Genomic DNA, 24,740 nt, shown 5'->3' with positions numbered 1-24,740 from the left:
CAAGAAATTTGTTTGCAAGAGAACAAGGTGGAATAGTCCAATGACATAGGAAATAAAGCACCCTGTCGTATTTTCATTGGCTTGAAAATACGTACTTAATTTTCTTCAAGAGTACGTATAATAGTGTTTAATAACGGCGATAAGATTCCTCTGCACAGGGGTCAAGTGTTCGAATCCCGGCCGCATGGATGTTCTTTGTGAGTTCCTTCATCAATTTCATCATATCATCACTCATTCTATCTTAGCGATTAGCCAAAAGTGGTAGAAAAGAGAAGTAAAATAATCCAAATCAATCAATCAAAGATTCCTCTACGCTAAATTTAGTGAAGCTGACTTCCGGTGCACATTCATACGAAATACGAACTATTCATGTCGTAGTAGCTCGGCACCAGCGTGCAGGGTTTTCGTTTATTGATTTGGTTTATTTTACTTAGCTTGTCTGCCACTTTTGGCTAATTGCGAAGATGGGTATGAGTGATGATATGATGAAATTGATGAATCAAAACTCACAAACACCCATGCGCAGCCCGAGATTCGAACCCGGGACCTTGGCGGGGTCTTCGTAAGTATCTCGAAGTTCCTGCTGTATAACCGTCCATGTTTATTTGCATGGTGTTCTTTGCTCTTCCGTTTTCTGCTGTGCACAACAGTGTAAAAAATTCGGCCGAAACCGGATTTTTTTTTACACCAAAGCGAAGACCAAAGTGACTGATTGATTTCAAGTCATAGCGATGTGGCACGTTACATATGCTTGCCTTTTACTGGTTGAACTTCAAGCATTCGACGGTGACACCTGTTTACAGAGCCATTGAACTTGAACGCCACATAATACACGTGAGGACCGTCTTAAGCCGAAATTGGGCTGATTCTGCAGTGCAAATTGGGCCTGATGCACTTACATACTATGATTAACATATGTATTTTTTGTTTTTCTATTTTAATGTTTTCTTGTTTCTTATGTTGTTTTTTTTAATATTATTTTTGTGATTATGATAATGTACCATGAAATGATTATGAGAGGTGCGCTAGTGCTGCTTATATTGCTGTTTTTCGAGCCTTGGCAAGCGCGAATTCTTCGATCGTGTCAGTGAAGTCAAGGCTGCGCAGAAGCTCATGCTCAATGCTCATAAGCGCCAGCATTCTTAGCCTTTCCTGCCCGTTTGAAGACCGCAGCTCTCCTTTGACTATTCCCAACATTGAGAAGCTCCGTTCGCCGGAGGCATTGGACACCATCATGCACAAATAGATGCGCAACGCAATCTCCACGTTTGGAAATGTCTGAGAAAGATTCAACGATGACAGAAACCTGTACATTGTAAGCTCTGCTGATTCATTCACAGTCACCGGTTTCTGAGTGCTCATAAATGCAGCAAACTGTACCAGCTCAGCCGCCAGTGTGTCTTCCAAGTCATCTAGATACGAGGAAACCAGATTATTTGCTTTGTCCTCGATCTGCTCAATGCTCAATGACGTTAGCTCCAAGAGAAATCCGAATGTTTTACAAATATCGTCATATGCCTTCATCCGCTTTTCCAGTTCAGCTAACATACTGTCGATCATGACCAGATACGTCTGTGTTTTCAACGTTTCCCTTTGGCTGAGATCTTGTTCGTTTGCAGCTCCTTCACTTTCGCTTACGGCCTCGACGCTGCTCATCTTTGCATTCGCCGTGTTGAACATTTTCAGTCGCCAACTGATCATACACGTCAAATTTATCCCGTGCAAACTGAACCGTGTCGACCAGTGATGCCATCAAGCCAGTTGGTGTATTCAGGCTGACTGTAGGATCTTGGAGGCTAATGCTCGTACTGTTGAGACGGTCAAGGATATCGTTCCAGGCAGTCGCCATAACTGCCGTCTCAAGTTCGTTCATCCTGCGTGAAACTCCCTCGCTTTGGTTTCTCGTATCTGCCTTCTGCTCCTTATCTGCCGAAAGCTCATCCAGGACTTCCTGAATGCTCCTCCACCCTTCTACCAGCGCTTTGACAGCATCTGCCCGTTCACGCCATCGTGTTCCAGGCAAACCCTTGAGCGTCAGCCTGCAGCGATCCTTTACTTGCTGCTAGGGATATGTTGAGCCAGACAGGAAACATACAGTCCATTGACAAAATTAAAATACCGGGTACAGCCACTGCAGCTTTCAACAGCCGGATCTCCTACCAGGTTTAGGCTGTGGTTAAAGCATGGAATAAAAGCGGCGTATTTACATTCTCGCTTCACAAAATTTCCTGTACACCATTGTACCGTCCTGACATGTTTGACGTATTATCATACGACTGGCCTCTGCAGTTCGTAATATCTAAGCTTTCTTCCTTCAGAAAATTCAGAAGTATAGTAGCCATCTGCTCCACTGTGTGTCTCATCATAGGCATGAATGTCAGGAACCGTTCAACCGTTCAGCAGAACATCTTCCCTTTCAAAGGCGAGTAGCACAACCATTGTCTATAGGATTTTTCGCCATTGAGAGGATGCGTACGGACGAAGAAAGTCTTTGTGCATCGACGTTGGAACGACTCGCCTGGCACTTTCTTCAAACTTCGATTCAATGTGTTGGCAGTCATTTCGATCTTTCTTGGCTCAATATTCTCGAGTGTCATCGTTGATTTCACCCCACTGTCCCAAATCATTGGTGAAATCCTCCAGCGTCGGCGCTAGTGCTTCAGCGATATCGTCTCCTTTCACCTCTTCTCTCTCCCCTTAACTTTCCCGCTCTTTATTCTCTCTTGCCTCGACAAGTTCATATTGCTTGGCCTGGCCTTCAGGAGCACTCGAACTCGCAATCGCATCTGACGCAGACGATTGAGACGAAGATGTTCGTACTCCGAAGTATGAACTCAATTTTGGAATTTTCGCCAAAAGCATTCCTTGTTCTGCTGCTTGTTTCCTTTTCTTTTTCGCTTTATCCCACCCACTTAGTTGAGACACCATAGTAAGCGTGCGCGAAACAGTACGAACAATATCGCAATGTGAGGTCACGTCAAAACCTAACAATGAAATAGCGTCGATTTTTTCTGTACAACTAACTTTCAAGGTGAAAAATTTACTACGTCGCACTTACCGAACGATAATAAAGTGGCAACAATCGCTAAGGTATTGCAAAAAACGCAGCTAAATTACTAAGTAAACTGTTCAACTTGAAATCTTCGGTGAAAAATAAACACAACGACGTTATAGTTACGTCAGAGCGCAAAGAATAATAGTAACTGTATAATAAGTAACGCTGTGTCTAGGCGTCCGAAATTGGGGCTCCAAATTTCATTCTAAGATTTATTTTCAGGTTAATATAGCCATGATATAGCAAAAGAAAACTGTTCATCTGGGCCTATTTCAGGAATGGGCCTAGTGCTGCAGCATCAATAGCACCCACCTTAATCCGTCACTGCACGTGATAGACGTGTATGTGTTAAATGCAAGTAGCACCCGGCAAATGCAAACTGGCTGGAGAAGGAGGAATAATACGGAGAGGGCCAAAAACGAAATGGAATGGCAACATTGAACAAACATGGTGGATGACATTGTGATGTTGTGGTGAACTGTGCTTGCTGAATAATTGTAGTGACTGAAGTAAGTTACAAAATGTGCAGGAATTGTTATCCATTGAACTTAGATTATGTACGTTAGAAATGTGTTTATACAGGGAAAGCGCAAAGCTGCGTAGAGAATATAGCAGAGTGAAATTTTTAATAGGAATCTGAAAGTTGAAGTTGGGGTAAGTTGATAGCAGAAAGTTTTGAATTCCTTATTTTATGGTGTATTTTCTTTTAGAATAATAATAATTGTGTATACAATTATACTATGTGATTCTGTTGCATTGAAGTTTACTACAAAGAACAGGGAACTTACGTTACAAATATTTGGTATGCATTTTTCACCGAGTGCCAAGTACAAGGCTCGTCTGCATTATGTAATGGGAAAGCAACTTAAAACGAAATTAAATTAAATATGTTATATTATCACGCAGTACAAAAAATGCACTAAATAAAAGGACCAAACTCCAATTGTTTATTTCGTAGCTAATCATTGTACATATGCACTACCAACATTCGTCTTCACACTCATACGTCATTGATGTAGTGATTGTTTACTGCGTGTTTAGTGGTGAAGTATTTCCCCTGCCATATATTCTCCAGTATGCATATTTCTTTGCTAGCAAACATTTGGGTAACCGTATGGTATAGTGAAAACACATTTCACTCGTTTATTTCCTAATTATTTACATTTGTACTTACCTGTTAAGCATAGCGGAACATTTTTGAACGTGGGATTTTTGAGCGTAGTTTTTCACATTACAAATATTTATTCTTCGTTGCTAATTCGCGGGCAAATCTTGACTCACGTTGTCTATCGTCAGCTGATATGCAGTGTTTCAAAACTTGTTAACCGAAAAATGCCATACAAACTATTCACAGAAGGTTTTTAAGCGAAAATTGATCCACAAACCATTCACAGAAGGTTAGGTTAGGCAAACATAGAAAATGAAATTCGAAAGAAAAAAAAAACGCTCACACATTATCTTGTAAAACTACCGCGTGATTGCTACAGTAACACTTATTAACCGAAAAATGCTGCACAAACCATTCACAGAAGGTTAGGTTAGGTTCAATTAGGTTAGGCAAACAGAAAATTAAATTTGAAAGAAAACAAAACAAAAAAAAACGCTCACATGTCATCTTGTAAAACTACCGCGTGGTTGCTACACTAACAGAGGGTTACATAATCGAATGCACGGAACATTTGATTCACGTAGCCGACGATAATGGTGGCAAGAGCCATTGTGCATTGGAGATACATTAATGTCGAGAAATACATGATTTACAGGCCGAATAAGTTAAACGAAGGGAGAAAACACTTCCACGAGCTTCCAAAAGTCTACAGAAACTCAGTTCCGTAAGTAGTTTTTCCTGTAAATGTGAAGAAATGTGTTTTCACTATACCATACTGTTACCACATCTTGTTTCCCAGCGGGCATCTGTTCGGGTTCGTGGTCATCTAACCCACCCTCGATTTTGCAAGATTTTTTTTTTTTTATATGAAGATTATGTGTTGCTAAGTGTCAAGAAAGAAATTCTGGAGCGCAAAAAGAAGTATTTAGTACTGTACAGCCGTTTATAGTTGAGATATAGCCGTTTGAAGTTGCGAGGTGGAAGTCTACTTGCGGCCATGTTAGTTTCATAGCACTCGTACTGTACTTGCGGCCATGTTACCTTCGAAGCACCCGTACCGATCGATGTATGTGAAAGTCGGTCTGTACCCCCAAGAAATGTCATGAAAATTGCTGTCAAAATTTCCCGCAGATTCCGGGCTCTGCCCCTTGGGTAATTAACCTGCCGCCTGCAACAGCTATCACGGCAACGCCTGTCTCTATAGATATGTTAGTAAGGAATTTAAATATTTAAAAAAATGTAAGTTTTGTAGCAGGTAGAACTCCAAAAATTACTTTCCGTGCTCCAGAAGTTATTTCTTCACACGTAGCAACACGTAATCTTCATAAAAAAAAAAAAAAAAAAAGATCCTTGCGAAATCGAGGGTGGGTTAGATGACCACGTAGCCATCTGTTCTTCAACAGTCATGCAACATGACCAGTGAAATTCCTGGGAAAGGGAGATATGCTACTGTAGACAGTGAGGTCTATTATATTTAGTTTCATTTCAAAGCAGGGGGTGTAAGGGGTAACCTTCCACGAAGTACACCCTGGACTGTATTTTGCAGACGAATGAATCTCTGGCAGTATGGACAGTATAATTTTGTGTGTGTTGTCCTGTTTTTTGTCCTGTGTGCTAAGTGCCCCTTTACAGTCTCAGCTTTTAACGAGTCAGAATATTTTAATGTTTTAGTTACAACACGATGTTACAGTTATGTTATTTTAGTTGTGGTAGGGGGCTGGACCCCGTATAAAGTGACGGGTGCAAAAAGGCCTTTAAGTGGTGACGCACCCAAAATTTCAAATTCATTTCATTATGGTGGCCTAGGATGAGGGACAGCATTTTTGAGGGCCCTGCCTGTGTCCAGAAATAATAAAAGAACGAATGGTAAGAGTGGCTGGCCATCCTAAAGAAGGTTCATCTGGTAACAACATGAATAACTATACAATACATTCTATATAATATGGCGGACTCTATCATATTGCTGCAGATTTTAAAAATTCCACTAGCAACAGAAAAAATATATAATGGCATGTTTATTATTCTGATTTAATGATACACTTCATACAGAAAGCACACAAATAAAAAAAAAAAACCTTGAAAAATGATGGTAACGGTTCCGATTGTTTTATGATTTTTTTAAAATTCTCCTAGCAGAAAAACTAATTATCGTAGTATTTTGAAAATCATTGTCACACGAAATTTGAACCATCCTTAAAGTAATGAGCACTTTTTGGAATCGGGGAAAAAAAAGTTATTTATGTTGAAAAAGAGAACTTAAGAATTACAAGGGTCGTTCAAGGTTGACCGGACGTTTATTTCTGCAGAGGAAATAGGTAGCAGAAGAAACACCAAACTATGTCAGTTTTTCAAAGTATTCTCCGTGCGCGCAGAGGCACCGTTGCCATCGTTCTGGCTGCTCCCGAATTCCTTTGGCGTAGAAAGAACTTGGTTGTTGTTGTAGCCACTGGAGGACATCGCTCCGCAGTGCTTCGTCTGTCGTGAATTTCTTCCCTCCCAGATGGTCTTTAAGGGGTGCAAACAAATGATAATCACTGGGGGCTAAATCCAGACTGTAGGGGGGATGGGGCAGAACTTCCCAGCGCATGTCGGCACAGTTGTTGTTGTCACATTGGCCGTGTGAGGGCAGGCATTGTCATGGAGAAGAATGACATTTCCAGACAACATCCCAGGTCTTTTCTTGTGAATGGACTTTCGTACATCACCACTCAACAATGTGGAGTAATACTGGGCATTAATCGTGCTCCCTTTGTCCAGAAAATCCACATGGATAACGCCCTTCATGTCCCAGAAGACATTTGCCATGATCTTTCCAGAGGACGGCTGCGTTTTTCTTTTCTTGGGGGCGGGGGGGGGGGGGGCGGGGAACCTTTATGCCACCACCCTATGCTGCATCTTTTGGTCTCTGGGGTTGAATTGTGCAACCATGTTTCATCACACGTGATGATGGATTGCAACAATCATCACCTTCTGCTCGAAACCGATTCAGAAGCTGTTCACAGACCGTCCTGCGTGTCCACTTCTGATCGAATTTCAGCTGGCGGGGAACCCACCTTGCACAGATTTTGCGGAAGTGTAAGTGGTCGTGAATGATTGTCTCAACACTCCCGACACTGATATTCACCTTGGCATCAATTAACCGGCACTGTTACTCGCCGGTTCTCAAGAACCATTTGCTCAACACGTGCGATATTCACTGGTGTGACTGCAGTCGGGCGAATGTGTCCATGCGCTTCATTTGTCATCAGCTCCCATCCTTCGCGAAACTGCTCACACCATTCGTACACTCTTGTCCGCGACATCGTTTATTCACCATACTGTGCTTGCAATCGTCTGAAAATCTCAGCTGGTTTCACTTTCTCCTTCACGAGAAATTTGATTACACACCGCTGCTCCACAGACACACTGCTTGCCGCCATGTTCGCTGCAACTGCTGTGCATGCGCGAAATACGTCATGCCGGGCGCTAGTTACTTGTAAAGGAATACATTATGTTACCCGCACGTTTCATCATGATCCGGCTATTCATCGATTTTTTACGTACGAAAATCCCGGTCAACCTTGAACGACCCTTGTACCTTACACAAGCATGCATGCTTCCCATGGACAAGGTATTCTTCGTTGACAAGTGACTGTAAGTATCATAGACTAGTGGGAATTCATGTAGAAATAAACCGGAACGTTAGTAGAATGCATTTAGGGACTTTATTTTAATGCTAAGAGAATTGAACCTGACCTGCCTAACCTAACGACGAAAGCATATATTGAACAATATCATCTCAATATCTCTAAAACTCCGAAGTATGTGTTAGCAGACGTAAATCGAAGTCATACCATGTAAAAATTGTATTCGTAGCATGATGAAATGGCAATAAAACCAAAGGAACTTGGTCCAAAAAGGTAATTGGAATTTTCATAACTGAACTGAAAAATATTAAAGAATAATATTATTTTTAGCACTGAATTTAAAAATTCAAGCACTATGCTGGCCATGTGCCCTGTATTTTTCTACCCCTGCCTATGATAAATTATAATGTTTTTCCAAGACGTAGCACATTTTTAGTACATATTAGTGAATATTCCATTGTGTATTTTATAGTGTTGGATGTGGTCGGAAAAAACTTTTTTCCCCCAAAGTGTTTAAAATCGATGAATATACATTACTTTGTTGCATTTTTCTTGTTCCACAGTTTTCATTTATCTCTTTACTGTAAAAAGGCACTTATATGGAATTCATAGCTAGACGTAAGCAGTAGTTGCAAAAATGTTGGCTTTTGTGAATGGATGGTTTTATCCAAATGCTACTTTCATTTTTCAGTATGCTTATTAAATATATCTACATAGTACGTATATACTATAGTTCTGCAATGAGCGTTTTTCGCTCGAGCAGCAAATAGTTTGGACGGGCAACACTAGATGGCACACAGAATTGATAGTTCTTCCGCTCGAGTGAAATACATTCGAACTCTCGAACCCTATTAGTAGACGATTTTCTGTAATTTGTCTATGGTAGTGAGTTCTCAAATATGGATCGTGAAGTAAAATATGAAGTGAAATTAAAAAAATAAGTTAACATAATTAACATCTCCATGTTAAAGTGCAGTTTTGTATATCTTACCGAGATATGTGAAAATGAAATAGATGATTATGGACTGAAACTGCTTAGGCTGACATTTTATGGTTCTACGATTAATGTCACATTGAAATTATGTTCGATTGAATGTTATAACTGCTTTTTATTATTTCTCAGAATATGATTATCCTTTTCGGTAAGTGAACAATGATGGACAGGTACTTCTTGCACTGACATACGATATTTGTAATTGCTTAGGCAGGTCTGTCAGCATGTGTATCCATTTTACGTTTTGGTCTGTAGATATTGCATACTTTCATATGTGCTGTATTTGAGTCTTACATAATAATATGCGGAATTATGATTTAGAATTGTAATTGCGTAGAGTGGTTTCCTTCCATGTATGGGTTTTAGGTTGACAGTGCTGCTTATTAGGCTCTAAAATATGTAACGTTGCCAATAATTCCACTACGATTGCGGTACGAACGAGTGTATCCCGCTCGAGCGTTGGAGATTCGAACGAGTTTGAGCAAGCGAAAGTGGTCCGATGCAGTACTCTAGTATATACACACCCACATTACTAGTTTTGTGTAGTTTTTAATGTTTGAATTTGGCATAGGAACATGCATATGAAATAAAAAGAAAGGAATAAAGTTTTTTAACACAATTATCAAATATACCTTCAGCGATAATTTTTTTTCAACTCTATCTAAAATGAAAAATCTAGTATCAAACCCCTTTACATTTGTATTTAGCATAAAATATTTGTATTCTGGCTTTCAAGTGTATCATATATCTATGTAATAGCTGCTAAACCTGGTCACGGAGCAACCCTTGTCTAGTGGTTCTCAACCGTTGTGAGACCAGAAGACGATTTTATAAAAGTTGATGCTCTGCTGAAAAATTTTATCCCTTTCTAATTTTTTTAAACTTTACACTTAAATATGCACCCATGAATTTAAATATTAATAAATAAATTATGGCAGTGCTCAAAAAAATTTGTTCAGAGCTAGGCGCCAGCTCTGAAAATCAACCACTAGGAAACCATGTACTAACAATTGTGCATACTATCACAAGCTGAGCCGGCCCCCGTGGTGGAGCACATCACACTACGACACCGGGGGACATGGGTTCTATTCCTGGCCTGGGCATGGAGGTTTGTGAGTGTTCATTCATTAATTTCATCGTATCATATATAACTCATCGCCATCTTTGCAAATTAGCCAAAAGTGGCACTAAAAGCGAAGTAAAATTAAGCAAATCAATTAATCTATATAAAGCTGAGCATCGCAGTATTCAAAACATCGCTAAATCATGTGAGAAAAATGGGAAATGTGGGGTTGGGGGACAAGAAGTAAGAAATTATTACTGATTCTATGGAATGTTCACAACGTTGATAAAAAAAATCATATGCTAACTTACGCTGTACTGCAATTTGAACTTATAATCTTCAAAATTTTGTACATGCAAACTTAAAAAACAGCAATATTACAGCAAGAGATCACAGTCGCCAGGCTTGAATTTTTATTCGTCCTGGCGATCGGGAATTTTTGAGCCCTGGCATATGGTATATGTCTAGGCTTGTTCTTGTTGACAAATATAAAATCTGGTTTCAAGTAGTTGGCAATCACAGGATCTAATGAACTGTTGCGACCTGGTAGTGGTAGTAGGCACTGTCCTAGTGCACGGCGGCCCTAAAAGTGAGGCAGAAACTGAAATACCGTAAAATTGGAAAATAAATGTTCCGCTATTAAGAAAAAAGTGTAGGATGTTTAATACGAACACAATGTTTTTTTCTTCTACATTCAAGGAACAAAATACTGTACTACATACGGTGAATTTTAATTTTCTAAAGTATCCCTACATACATTACAAATTTTAAAATAGAAAATACAGTACATGTAGTGTAATCCTTTGTTACTTTACTGCATTGGGAAATGAGCATTTACCAGAAAAAAATTCATTTCCAGTCCACAATTTAAGGATGTTACTTTTGTTTTTAAAATGTCACTGATCGTGTTTCCAACAGCAAACCGCACAGCCATGTCTCGAGACACCAAGTTTCTCTTTCTTATAGATGTTGATGATTTCAACTTTTCCCTTATAAATTCAGTTGTTTGCGTTTCTGTGACATCGTAGCAGAAGTGACACACACTTCTCAAGATAACCACAAAGAATATACTGTCTGCACTTTTGAAAAGAAATACGTTCGGTGTAACATGAAACAATGTTAGTTCGAAATACTGACCATTGTTGTGTTGAATCCCAGGAATTTCGTCTTTCATGATGTCCGTTATTAAGAAGTTTTACTTGCGTTGGGAGGTAGTTTTCAGTGTCTGCGTCCGTTATTGAGAATTAATATTGCCATTAAACCCCATGAATTTCTGCCAGGGAATTTAAAAAGACAAAAAGTACATTTAAAAAATGTGGCTTTCTCTCAGTAAAATTTTCTTTGTTTAAGCTCACTTATGCTCAGATATGCTAATTGGGATTGTACCTACAGGTTAATATGGGACCTAAACCACTTTGCCTTCATTGGGACCTGGAACCCCCTTGATTACAAGGTGGCATTATTATTTTATGCCATCAGGGAGGCTCACTCTTTTATATATAAACGGCCATTTTCCAACAACAGTACTCGCAATTGTAAGTATTAAATAGGGCATCTACGCATGTAGTTCAGCATACATATGAGTAGTAAAGTTTTTAATTGTCCTGAAACACATAATAGCATTTGCTTAAATTTTTGTGGCATCAATGACACAAACATGTGAAAGTTTGTTTTAAGTTCATTTTATGCTCAGATAGTCTAATCAGAATTGAGTCTCCGGTTTTAAAGTTGAATCCGAATCTTTAGGCAATATGTCTCCACTGATGATCAAACTTGGTACCCATTGATTATAAGACAACAATGTGATCACTATGTTGTTCGGTAGGCAACTACAACTACAGGGCATTCAGAAAGTAAAGCAACCGACATTTTGACCGTACGTACCTTTGGTACAGAAAGGGATAAGAGACATGAATATTACATTGGGTATTAATTTTGTCCATGTGGATATTTTTTAAACATTCAACTAGCCGATAACACTTTGTACCGATGCTGATGCTCTTACCGATTCCCACCACTACCGATACTTAAAAATTGCAATAATTAAAATTTGTTCAAAATATTGATCAGTATGGGTTTGTAAAGATTCTTCTCCAATTATATGTATGAATTTACCAATAAATTTGCTTTAAAATATTTAAGAATTACATCAGAATATTAAGATAGATGATATGTAATTATAAAATACAATTTTTCCTGCAAAAGTTTTGGAAAATAATAGAAAGTTTGAATTTTGCATAATTTCCAGGGTGATTACACTCCAGAAAATTGTCGCTTGGCATTTTTGCGGACTCCGTTGAAGACCAACATGTCTGAAAAGTATCGGCTGGTATGGGTAGATGAATTCCAACCGTTACATCAGCATTGGTATCGGCTCAGCCCTACTTTTTATGAATATGCAAATTAACCTCATAAATCGTCTGTAATGCATAAAATGCCGAAACATTTATCCTTCTTTTATCAATTCAGTAAATGTCCACAGAGACCTTCAGTGCATGTTGAACATTTTTGCAAGCAACTCCACAGCCGTTTTTTTTCCATGTTTGTTTTCAATTTGTACAAAAACTTTTTTACATCTTAGTAACTTATTCCCCATACTGACTGTTCATGTACAGCACAATTTTCTAGTTTAATGTTGAAAAAAAATATCCACATGAACAAAGTTAATACCCAGTGGAAGATTCAATGTCTATCACTTTTTGTACAAAAGTATGTATGTTCAAAGTGTCAGTTGCATGACTTTTGGATACCCTGTAGAAGAAATGGAAAATATGTGTCTTTTGGCTGCTACACTACATAAAATTATTTATCTAATTCTAAAATATGTCATTACGAACCTCTGAACTCTTAACTAACACTGCAAGTGAAATTGGTTAGCTGCAATTGGTAAAAAGCCAAAATTTCAGTTCCCCCCCCCAAATAAACAGGCTTTTTTTGCAACTCTGCTTATTTTACTGTAAAGTTTCTTCTCATCCAGTGGCCCAAACAATTTATTTTAACTTCATGATTATCTCCAGCATTGATATCTTTTCCAGAGTCTTTCTAGCACTGTTTCATTTCTCACTTTTTATGTCCATTTCACCCGTTCCATTCGTCTTCGTATCCACATTTTTCTTTCTATTGAAGGCTTCCTTCGCCATTCTATTCTTACTTTTATACACACAAAATGGGCTTGCATCTCTATGTACCTATTTATTGTGAGAAATGTAAAATATTTTTTTAAAAAATGTTCTGATTTAATTATGCCACAGTAGTGAATTAACGTTATTGTGCTTTCAAAGCATTTCAATAAAGTGTACTCAATTATACTTTGTATAATTATTTTATACATGTAAAAACAAACATATAAACAAGAGAAACATATAATTTGAGCATTACTGGTGAAACTGTGTTCCACTATGTTTCCTCCACATGAGGAAGAGACTGATAACCGAAGTGCTACCACATTTCAAAATTATAACCTCTGTTGAACTATATTCTAGAAGTATGCTCTTATTGCAAGGTACGTACTGAAGTCGTGACCCTTGTTCAGTTATTCTCAGGCCTTGTCAATTTCGGTTGAAACCCCACATATCGCAGGTACAACCATCTGTTGTCCATTGCATGAACCATATGCTGGCGCATGCGCACTTTCGCTGTCAGTGCTATCGACATGAAATTGCGTCCACAGACAGTTCGTTTTGTCAACGTGCTGTAATGGAATTTCTTGTTAGTGTGAAAACGTTGGAGCTGCGGAAATTTGTCAGCATTTACAGAATTTCTGTGGAGATGCCTGCATGGGTTACAGTACAGTGAATAGGTGGTTGAAACATTTTAGAGATGATAACACAGACATTGTTTATAAGCCTCGTTGGCAGACTGAACTCAGCTTCCACGCACAAATACACGGACCGGATTGACAAGCTTATCCAAAGTGACAGGAGGATGGATAACTGTACGAGAAATTGCACATTATCTGAACACTGGATACATTGCTATGCAGGACATCATAAAAACTCTTGTTTATCACAAGCACAATGCCATTTTGCAACAAGACAATGCCCGTCCCCATACAGATAAGCGCACAGTACAGGACATTGAAAAGATAAACTGGAAACTAATGACCCACCCTCCTTACACTCCAAACCTAGTCCCGTCCGACTTTCACTTGTTTGTTCCATTGAAGAACATCATTCGGGGTACCAAGTTTGACAAGGTGAAGGGTGAGGTTCGCGGGTGGTTGCGTCGAGCCGAAACGGACTTCTACAAGGGTGGCTCAAATGTGTGACCGATGAGGGTGTTATGTGCAACAACAAGGTCCAAATTATTTATTACCATAGGTAGAAAAGAAATTGTGGTCTCTGACTTTGAGTAATATCACCTGGCTCATTACTTTCAGTACATGCCTTGCATTTCTGTTAAAATTCAACATCTAGCATAATTTCTGAAAAATAGCCTGATAGAACCCATCCTATGTCCACCCAGGCCAAGTCTGCAAAGACAGTGGCGCAGGAACGTTTTTCATTTGGGGGGGTACAAAATTCAGCCTCCCATATATATATATATATACACACACACACACACACACACACACACACACTAGCAGGCACGTATCTAAACATACATTTCATTTATTTCATTTTGGGGGTCCAACCAAGTGTCGCGCAATAATAATTATAATAAGAATTAAAATTATTATATTTAATTAAATTAAAATATTAATTAAATATGTAAATTAATTAATATTGTATTGTTATTATTACATAAACAGGTAAAAGATAGTAAGAAAAGAGATATAACAGCACGTATTCATTATCTAGCTTACGTGTAGTTAAGATCGCCAAGATTTGCATAAAAACAACTGCCCTGGCAACGAATTTAATGTCAAATAGAAAAGGAATTGAATATTTATTGAATAACAAAATAGGAGTTAGATCAAATTAGCGAAAAGTGAAGTTCCTTATTAATACGAGGGTGGATTGAAAAGTTCGTGGCCTGACCTAGAAAATGAGAAGATATTTGGATAAGTTATGTTTTATTTTTCCACGTAATCCCCCTCGAGGGAAATACATTTACGCCACCTCTCCGGTAACGCTGCTATACCAGTTTTAAAAAATGATTCCTCAAGGTCTGCAAAATACCCCAGTACAGCACTTTTCACCTCTTCATCCGAAGAAAATCGCTGACCCCCCAAAAACTTTTTCAGGTTTCCAAACAGGTGAAAGTCCGAGGGGGCCAGATCAGGCGAATAGGATGGATGTGGCAATAGTTGTAACCCACAGGAGTTAATTTCTGCCATGGATGCAAGGGACGTGTGAACGCGCGCATTATCCTGGTGAAACAACACCTTTCTTCGCAGCATTCCTGGCCTCTTAATTTTAATTTCCTCGCGTAAACGTCGCAGCAGAGTGCAGTAGTATTCAGAATTGATAGTCTTTCCTTTTTCCAAGAAATCGATTAAGATAACGCCCCTAGCATCCCAGAATATTGATGCCATAACCTTGTTTGCCGACAAAACCTGTTTGGCTTTCTTTGGGGTAGGAGATCCTTGTCGTTTCCATTGCTTTGATTGTTGTTTTGATTCCGGTGTATGATGGTGCACCCATGTCTCGTCAATAGTCACAAATCTGCCAATAAACTCCTCCGGATCACTTTCAAACAGTTCCAAACAATCACGGGAAAGGGTGAGTCAAGTGCGTTTGTGTTCAACTGAAAGCAACTTGGGTACCCATCTCGCAGACACCTTAAAAAACCCTAAATCGTTCACGATAATGTTTTGTGCTTGCTCATAGGAAATACCCACAGTCTCAGCTATCTCAAGGATTTTGATTCTGCGGTCACTCAAAATCAGGTCACAAATGTTATTGACATTTTCTGTTGTGGTCGACGTTGCAGGCCTCCACTGCGGGGGTCACCTTCAATGCTGTTTCTTCCACGCTTAAATTCAGCCACCCACTTTTTCACCATGGAATACGAGGGCGCGCAGGCTCCAAGCGTCTCTACCATGTCCGTATGAATTTGCTGTGGTGTTAAGCCCTTTTTATGCAAGTACTTAATGACAGCGCGATGCTCTATTTTCTCCATGTCACAAATTTCCGTCACTTCTACCCACTAAAAGTCCTCACCTGAAACAATAGAGCAATGAAATGAAATGAAATTTTACACAGTGACTACCAAAGGATATAACTATGCAACTAATGTATGAAACTTAAAATTAAAAGCTTCCTTCCTACTCAGGCCACGAACTTTTCAATCCACCCTCGTAATTTACTGATATTATCATTAGTAGCGTGCATAAATCTTTAGAACCCTCAAAGCCGTATGAGCCAAATAAGTTCAGCGGAAATAACCATCAATTATATAACAAATGCTAAACAATTATATTTTGATTATTTACCATTACACTTGGTAAGTCTTTCGGGGGGGGGGGGGGGTCGGACTCCCTGGACCTCCCTAAATACGACCTTGGTACCTAGATATAATGTGAAGCCATGATAAATATTTTATTTTAGAACAGCATACACGAATGCCCTGTTGTTTAATGCAAAATTTGCATAAATATTTTTCTTTGTTTTTAGAATTCATGTTTTTTTTTAAAGAACAAATTTTAAAACCAGATAACAATTCTGAAACATATAAAACTGTGGACCTCGTTCCGAACTTATTGGAATTTAACGGAACGGAAAATCAGGAGTTCGAAATGTGAAATTGATTGATTGATTGATTTGGTGTTATAAGTCCACTTTTATGCACAGTAAGGCTAATCTGGACTGGCCTACAATTTAAAGTGGGATCCGAACCACTATGTGCCTCCACCGGGTATCGACCTCGGGACCCCTTGATTACAAGCCGCCAACGGGGAGGACTTCGAAATGTGAAAATTGCGAACCTAGACACATCTATTCATTTTAATGCAGGTTGAGATTAAAGGGGGTGAGGAGGATCTTGAGCCACCCCTACCAGGAATAATCATCTTCCACCCACTGAATATAGAAACCACATTATTGAATATATCATACTTATAGAGTTCCACTTCAGTTCATTCTAATTTTAATGTCCCATAGCTACACATAAAAATATCTTTAAACAATTTATGGCAGATGTGTACCACATCCAATGCCTTTTAGAAGCCATGTATTTGGTATTTTCTCAGACTTCTAGGGCGTTGTATTAAAAAAGAAAAGAAAAACTGAGTTGAGATGGTTCCCGATCAACTCGTAAGAAGTCTAACTTTGAAATATTTGTGAAACACTTGATAAAGCATTTATTTGTTATATTATTAGCTGTAGCTAATGACACTCTTCAAGCAATGAAAGTATTATCAATACATATACAAAACCGAAATCCTTCAGCTCTCAGAGGAAGCAAGGAAAGCCATACGTTCAAGTTTTTTTTCCTTTTCAATCGTTGGTGGACAATATGAAGAGACGGCCAAGGTTTCTTTTCGTATGTAATGGTATTAAATGCAGGTGCATGTGTGTGTTTTTGGATGACATGTCAATTTCTCGTTTATGTGAAAAGGTAAACTTTAATATAAGCAAAAGCACGTGTGCGTCACAGTTAAGGATTTTCGCATCTACAAAGAAAATCCAAAACAAATTCCCACCTCGCCGGCCTCCGTGGCGGAGGGGTTAGCATCGTTCGCTATGACGCCAGAGGTCCCAGGTTCGAATCCCGGCCTGCCCGGGCATGGGTGTTATTTGTGAGTGTCCATCAATTTCATAATATCCTCACTCATCCTCATCTTCGCGATTAGCCAAAAGTGGCAGAAAAGTGAAGTAAAATAAACCAAATAAATTAATCAAACATCACTCAAAGGCCTTGTGAATCCAATCCAAAATCTAACAATAGAACCTGCAGTGAGTCTCACCTATCTCGTTCATTCATCTGACTAATTTAATTTCCTTACAGTTTGACTTTAGGGTTTAACTTAAAATTACATTGTGTTTGTGTTGCATTCGATATCAAAATTAGATTCTAAGCAATTAATGTCCAATTATAAGTATACTTAATACATAGGCAAAATTACCCCCCCTCTATCTCTGATAAAATCGCAAATTGCACTCTATTTAAATGTTTAGGGAAAGTGTCATTTCACCTAGGAATGATATGGTTTTGCGATGAGTCGAGAATTGTCACAGCCTCAACTAGTTTCCTGTGTGGTGAGGTCCTTCTCGTTCTTGTTTGTCTTTATTATTGTTTCGGTTTCCACTCTGAAGTTGTTAAAACTTGTTCTAGATTTACTTCATGCTCAGATAGGATAATCGGGACTCTATTTTCAAAAAGAAATATCTTAATATTTAAGTATATGTTTCCGAACATCCTCTTACAAAGTTATGAAAAATATGGGTGAGGTACAGGAGTAGATTGTACCCCAGAGTTGGGTTGTTGTTGAGTTGAGTTGGTGTTTAAAGTCCACTTTATGCACATTAAGGCTAATCGGGACTGGACCTACAGTTTAAAGTGGGATCCGAAGCACTTGTACCTCCCTCGGGTGTCGAACTCGGGACCCCTTGATTACAAGGCGACGACGCTACCACTGCCCCCGAGTTGGTTTGTCGTCTTTCCTCTCGTTCGTGTAATTATTTCGTTTTGAAAAATTCCATTTTAAATATTCCAAAGAAAATGGGAACAATCATATACTCTTCTGATGAAGATTTGTATCTTATCTTCAAATCGACGTGAACATTTTTTAGAAAATTGTACCCCCCACCCTTTACGCAAAGGAGCATTCGTCTGCAGCCTGATTTTCTGAGAGCAAATCTGATTCAATCGTTCCACACACATTTTAAACAATTTTCATATCCCTAAAGAAGTTTCCAAGAACTTAGGTCAATGAACTAACTAGTATCAACCACAATGTAGTAGAATGGATTGAATTTCTGTGGTAAGGAAGATAATGTTTATAAGTTATAAACAATATACACTTTTTTATTGGGCGAACTAAAAATAGGTTCTTTTAACAGTAGCACCTTGCGTCTGCTGTCTAACTAAGGGGGGTACAGGGGGTAGAACTCGATTTACGGATTTAGGGGGGTACAGTACCCCCCTTCAAAAATTTAGGGGGGTACAATGTACCCCTGTACCCCCCCCCCTGTTCCTGCGCCACTGTGCAAAGAACACACATGCCCAGTTAAGAGAATTCTCATAAAGAATCCCCAGCACTACTATAATTTGCATAGGCACTTAATCTGCTGTCTTTCACGGCACCTCTCGTTCATGTTTTCATGCTACAATTTCAAAATTTGAAGGGCTTCCCCGATCGATGGCGCAGTGGTAGCGTCGTCGCCTTGTAATGAAGGGGTCCCGGGTTCGATATCCGGTGGAGGCACACAGTGGTTCGGATTCCACTTTAAAACTGTAGGTCCAGTCCCGATTAGCCTTAAAGTGCATAAAGTGGACTTAAAACACCAAATTAATCAACAATCAAAATTTGAAGTATATGAAGTCTTTCTGATATCTCGGGGAGGGAGGGGGCAAGTACCAGAATGCATGTATTTTACATTTATGTGCATAAAAACAATAATAAGTGACACAATATTAGATTAACAAATTTACCAATCCACCAATAAGCCTGCCTATATCAGCCGATAGAGTACTGTGTAATCTGCCCCTTCTCTAATGTGTGCATTATCACTCACTCAGTACTCTGGGAATGATAAGGCACAAAATAAAACAGACAGTGATGGAAGATCCAAAGGGCATTGAGGAGGTAAAGTAATGCCTTCCTGGCCCTGAAATATGAGACCTTGTCTCATATTGATGTGAAAAAGAAATAAACGAGAGTAACGGAACTTTAGAAATATTTATTTTTCATACGAAACAAATTATCAAACAGATGCTCATGTGCTGAGTGAGTGGCCACATGCTAACCAAAGATAAATGATTCCGAACAACTGCTGTTTTTCATGAGGCAAAATATCGCTGGTAATCATGTTATGTAATCATTGCATTATCAATCACATACTGAGGTACTGTGTTCAATCAAACCATCAGATGTTTAATATTTGATAAAATACAGGTTTTTTTCCTTCTTTGCTTGCTGATTGTCACAAATAATCCATATATGGCATAAGCATCATGTTTTTTGTTCCCATGGAGTAGCAACACTTGAGAGTTATTTTACGTGAGAATTTTCAATAGTCGGCGATCAAAATTCCTCAAGAGGGACATGCATAAATATCGTTAATGCTAATTTCCACCCCCAGGATTTTATTTTTCTGAAAGGGATCACAGAAAAAAACATTTCGGGTCATGTTGAGAATGTCAGGATCCGAACCACTATGTGCCTCCACCGGGAATCGAACCCGAGACCCCTTTATTACAAGGCGACGATGCTACCACTGCGCCATCGGGGAGGCCAAGTTTTAAAAGAAGGAAAAGAGTCATTGGCGAAAGGTGAAGCCGAATTTCTGTACTCCGACAGGTAGAAAACAGCCCAGGAAAAAGCGAATACAAATTTCGTTGAAAATCCTCAGACCATTCCGCTCCCTCCAAATTGCAACATTGCGAACCAACGCCGCTGCGGAGAATGGAGAGAATGGAGTGGGCAAATGTGGTGTGAGATGCGCAACAGCTATTTGCAGCGTCTTGTTTTTAAACTTGTCAAGCCATAGACTACTGTATATTGAGTACAGCTTACATTATTTTTAACGGTTTCAAAATTATGCAACTTATGCAGTAAAGAATACCACTGCGAGGATTTTTTTGACTGATATTAATCAATACTGATACTCCTTTTATGTCTCGTAATGCAATTGGTAGGGTAAAGGGAAACAGGTGGGCCACATTTTCAGGCAACGCAAAACTGCTTTTTATTTATTTTCAATGTATTTTACTTCATTTTTCAGATGGCGCAGTGTGAACAGTTTAGCGCCTCACACCTTCTTCTTAGCAGCCCGTGGTTCAATGTTTTCACTCTTCCAAACGCAAAACACTTAAGAATAAACTGAACAAGTTTTATGGAATCAGCTTGTGTATTTGATGCATTGTATCCAGTCTACTGTGGGCGTTAACTCTTGGTACAGTTGTAGGCACTCATTCATTTTCATTGTCGGTAATACGTAGATTCGTTGCGATCACAGAAGCGAAAATGAGTTCAATACCGGGTGCAGGCACAAGTGGTTCGGTTCCCACTTTAAACTGTAGATCCAGTTCCAATTAGCCTTCCTGTGCATAACATTGACGTAAAACTAAAACTCAAACTCAATATACGAAGGTGAACATGAGCCGGTAACCTTAAATCCAACAATCCCATAAGTTCTTGGAAAGAAGTCTCCTTTGTAGGTAGAGACCCTGGTATATGGATTTCTCGACTTGCTTCCCGCACTTCCATCTTCTCGTTAATCGCACGGTGTGCGCCATTCTGAAGTTCTTCCTCTGTCGAAGATGCTCGTTCCGTTGTTCTCTGGCGCTTGTGGGCATATTTCTGTATAGAAGTGGAAATAATGCATTACTAACTACTACAGGTAAAGGCTGAGGCAATGAAACGATAGTACCAGATTTCGTAGCAGATTACTGATCTTGTAAACTTTCACGTAAATGTAAAAAAAACCGCCGCCATCTGCCTCACTCAACATTGCGCCATCTTACCCCACAACGTCGAGATGAATGTTATTACAAAAACTCATCAGATGGCAACACTGACCTAAATACCCAGAACAACCATGGAAGTGCAACAGACAAGCTTCCCGAAAATACGTTTGAAAATTTCTTAATTCCTTCCTATGTGACATCTATGATGCTTACAAAATAGTGGTAATATTTTTTTTTTCACTTACGACGTAAAAAACTTATACTATCTATGCTATCTCATTTATCGGGAACACAATCCTCACCCATTTGTCCTGTTGTCTCTTCTTCAAAACTGGCGCCAACAGCATAATCCTTCTCTGCTAGTCACGTGATGCGCCATCTGTCCGCCCTTTACCCTATATACCTTCATAACGGATTCAACCCCTCTTTCTCGCACGTAATACAGTGTGTCCGAAAAGTCACGCAACCCGGTGTTTACAACCGTATAACGGAATGAGAAGAAACGCCTTCTGCCAAGAGAATGCCTTGTATATTGGGAAAATTTAGAGAGACAAACCTATGTAAGAACATGCATGTTTTAATAACAAATAATCAAAGTGTTGCCAAAGGCGGAAAAATGTTTTTTGCAAATCGTGTGTATTGATGCACAGAACTCACTGAGGTAAATTATTGCAACATTTCACAATACCAACGAACAATTTGGATGGCCATCTATTGAATTTGACAGAAAAAGAACTTTGACGAAGTTTCAAAAACATTGCACAAGGGAATAAATGGGCTGTTCCAAAAATCGATGTTTTCACAATATTACGAGGGACACTGGCAACACTGTTGCTGTCACGTGTCACTAACAGACGTGTTTCACCTCAGGCTATCACACTAAGGCACTTTTAACAACATAGGAGAAAATTTGTTATTCTCGAACATATGCAATAAATTACACACACCTTGCAACCCTGAAATGTGGGTACAGAAGAACGTGTATCAATTGTTACGTTTTCTGTGCCTTAGGTGGTTGCTGTTTGCCGCGAACGGCATTCCAGATTGTGTCTACTTATGCTGACGTCGTGTGCGTGTTTTCAAAATGCCATATTCTACACAGGAAAGAGTGTTTATTGTTGAAGAATATATCCGAACATCGTCATATTCTGGCGTAAGAGAAGCATTTAGTGCCAAGTTTCCGACTACTCCCTCTCCAGATAAGTCGTCAATTTTTCGTCTTGTGCAAAGGTTTCGCCAAACTGGGTCAGTACATGACAGGCAACGTTCAGGGCGCCCTTCTGTGTTAGGAGCTGATGTTCTGCAACGTGTTGAACAAAGAATGGCGACGTGAAAGTCTGCTCGGAAGCTCGCCTCAGAATTGGACTTACGCAAGTCAACTTCTCACAAGGCTGTACGGAAATTGAAATTTTACCCGTATAGAGTTCGTGTTGTTCATGAATTGAAAGCGGTGGATGTCCCGGCACGGTTGCGTTACTGTTATTGGTTTCAATCATTCGTTCGACAAAATGGTGTCAATGTACTGAATATATATATATATATTTAGCGACGAAGCCTGGTTTCAATTGGATGGGTATGACAATAGCCAAAATTCCAGGCATTGGGCGACAGAAAACCCACATCAGTTGCATGAACTACCCTTGTGCTCTCCGAAAATCGGTGTATAGTGTGGAATATCGCGACGTCGTATTGTGGGACCGTTATTCTTTGAGACAACAGTGGATACCACTGTGTACGGGGATTTCACAATGCAATTCGTTGCTCTCCTGGAAGAAGACGAACGTGATGCTTGGCTACAACAAGATGGAGCAACTTGCCATACATCTAATGAATCTCTTCGTATGCTGAGATAATTTATTGGCGATCGTCTAATATCCAAGGATTTATGGCCCAGTCGCTCGCCCGATTTAACATCTGCAGATTTTTTTTCTGTGGGGTTACTTAAAGGGGAAAGTATATCGAACGAGTCCCAGAACATTGGAGGAGCTGAAACGAAACATTACACAGGAAATTGATAATATCGGTGCTGCAGCCCTCAGGAAGTTATCTCAGAACATGATCAACCGAACCAATTTATGTATTCAAGAAAATGGTGGACACTTCGAACATTTGCTTTAATTTGTAGGGATACCCACATTTCAGGGTTGCAAGGTGTGTGTAATTTATTGCATATGTTCGAGAATAACCAACTTTCTCCTTTGTCGTTAAAAAGGTAAAGTGCTCCCCTGTGCATAGCACCACACCATGAAGGCGTATAGGGGGTGTGGGAGTAACGCCCCACACTTTCTTGATCCGGTCGTGAGTGGGGGTGATGTGATCAGCATCACGCCCCTGACCGCCTTTACCCCCCAGGGTTTCCCCCAGGTACACATGTTATTCGACGCTGGGTGGGCGCCGGGGCCGCTTCCATCGTTAGAAAAGTTCCCGGATTTGAACCGGCCGGGGATCGAACCCGGGACCTTGAGCATGGTAGTCAGACGCGATACCGACTGAGCCACCGCGGCCAGTCGTTAAAAGTGCCTTAATGTGATAGCCTGAGGTGAAACACGTCTGTTAGTGACACGTGACAGCAACAGTGTTGCCAGTGTCCCTCGTAGTATTGTGAAAACATCGATTTTTGGAACAGCCCATTTATTTCCTTGTGCAATGTTTTTGAAACTTCGTCAAAGTTCTTTTTCTGTCAAATTCAATAGATGGCCATCGAAATTGTTCGTTGGTACTGTGAAATGTTGCAATACTTTACCTCAGTGAGTTCTGTGCATCAATACACACGATTTGCAAAAAAACCTTTTTCCGCCTTTGGCAACACTTTGCTTATTTGTTATTAAAACAAGCATGTTCTTACATATGTTTGTCTCTCTAAATTTTCCCAATATACAAGGCATTCTCTTGGCAGAAGGCGTTTCTTCTCATTCCGTTTCGCTATTCCGTTATACGGTCGTAAACACCGGGTTGCGTGACTTTTCGGACACACTGTATTAGTCACTTCATACACATCCGGAGGTTTCTTTTTCCAGAGGGGCAAACACTCTCTCTATCTCTCGTTCTTTCTTTCTTGATAGAGAGCGTCATGTTTCGCACATAATATGTTGCCCCCTAAAAAACACTCCTTCAATTTGAAGTTGTTATGGCACCGCAACACCCTTAAAATAATTAGCATAAATTATTTTCACTGAAATTAAATTGTGTGAAATATATACTTTTAGATCAGTGCTCGAAGTCTGAACGGGAGGGTTGCTATTACCCAGTTAAGAAAATTCTCATAAAGCATCCTTCCAGCTAAGAATTATCACTTCGAGCACTGTTTTCGGATGTGGAACATTTTGCTCCTCCTTTTGAACGTCCATGCATCTCTCGGTACTTTGACATATGACATCATC

The 24,740-nt window shown here is 39.6% G+C and overlaps 2 protein-coding genes across 3 annotated transcripts in view; one reads left to right on the top strand and one right to left on the bottom strand.

Moving 5' to 3' along the window:
- Positions 1 to 1,035: 1,035 nt before the first annotated feature.
- Positions 1,036 to 1,560, bottom strand: LOC145978779 (uncharacterized). Its single transcript, XM_083111595.1, has one exon. The coding sequence runs from the start codon at positions 1,558 to 1,560 to the stop codon at positions 1,036 to 1,038; it is 525 nt and encodes a 174-aa protein (XP_082967721.1).
- A 1,943-nt stretch (positions 1,561 to 3,503) lies between these two features.
- FucT6 (alpha-(1,6)-fucosyltransferase 8) overlaps positions 3,504 to 24,740 on the top strand; it is a 122,614-nt gene continuing 101,377 nt past the window's right edge. The window contains exon 1 of one of the 2 annotated variants that reach the window (XM_083111638.1): positions 3,504 to 3,564. The gene's annotated coding sequence lies outside the window, so the exon portion shown is untranslated. Of the gene's footprint in view, positions 3,710 to 24,740 lie in introns of both variants that reach the window. The other variant, XM_083111637.1, reaches the window with a different exon arrangement.

Source organism: Lepisma saccharinum, chromosome 25, assembly GCF_977018435.1.
Source record: "Lepisma saccharinum chromosome 25, izLepSacc3.1, whole genome shotgun sequence".
NCBI lineage: Eukaryota > Metazoa > Arthropoda > Insecta > Zygentoma > Lepismatidae > Lepisma > Lepisma saccharinum.
This window is presented reverse-complemented; position numbering and strand designations above follow the sequence as displayed.

Coding starts and splice junctions, on each gene's coding strand:
- LOC145978779 (XM_083111595.1), bottom strand. CDS start 1,560: ATGATCGACAGTATGTTAGCTGAACTGGAAAAGCGGATGAAGGCATAT.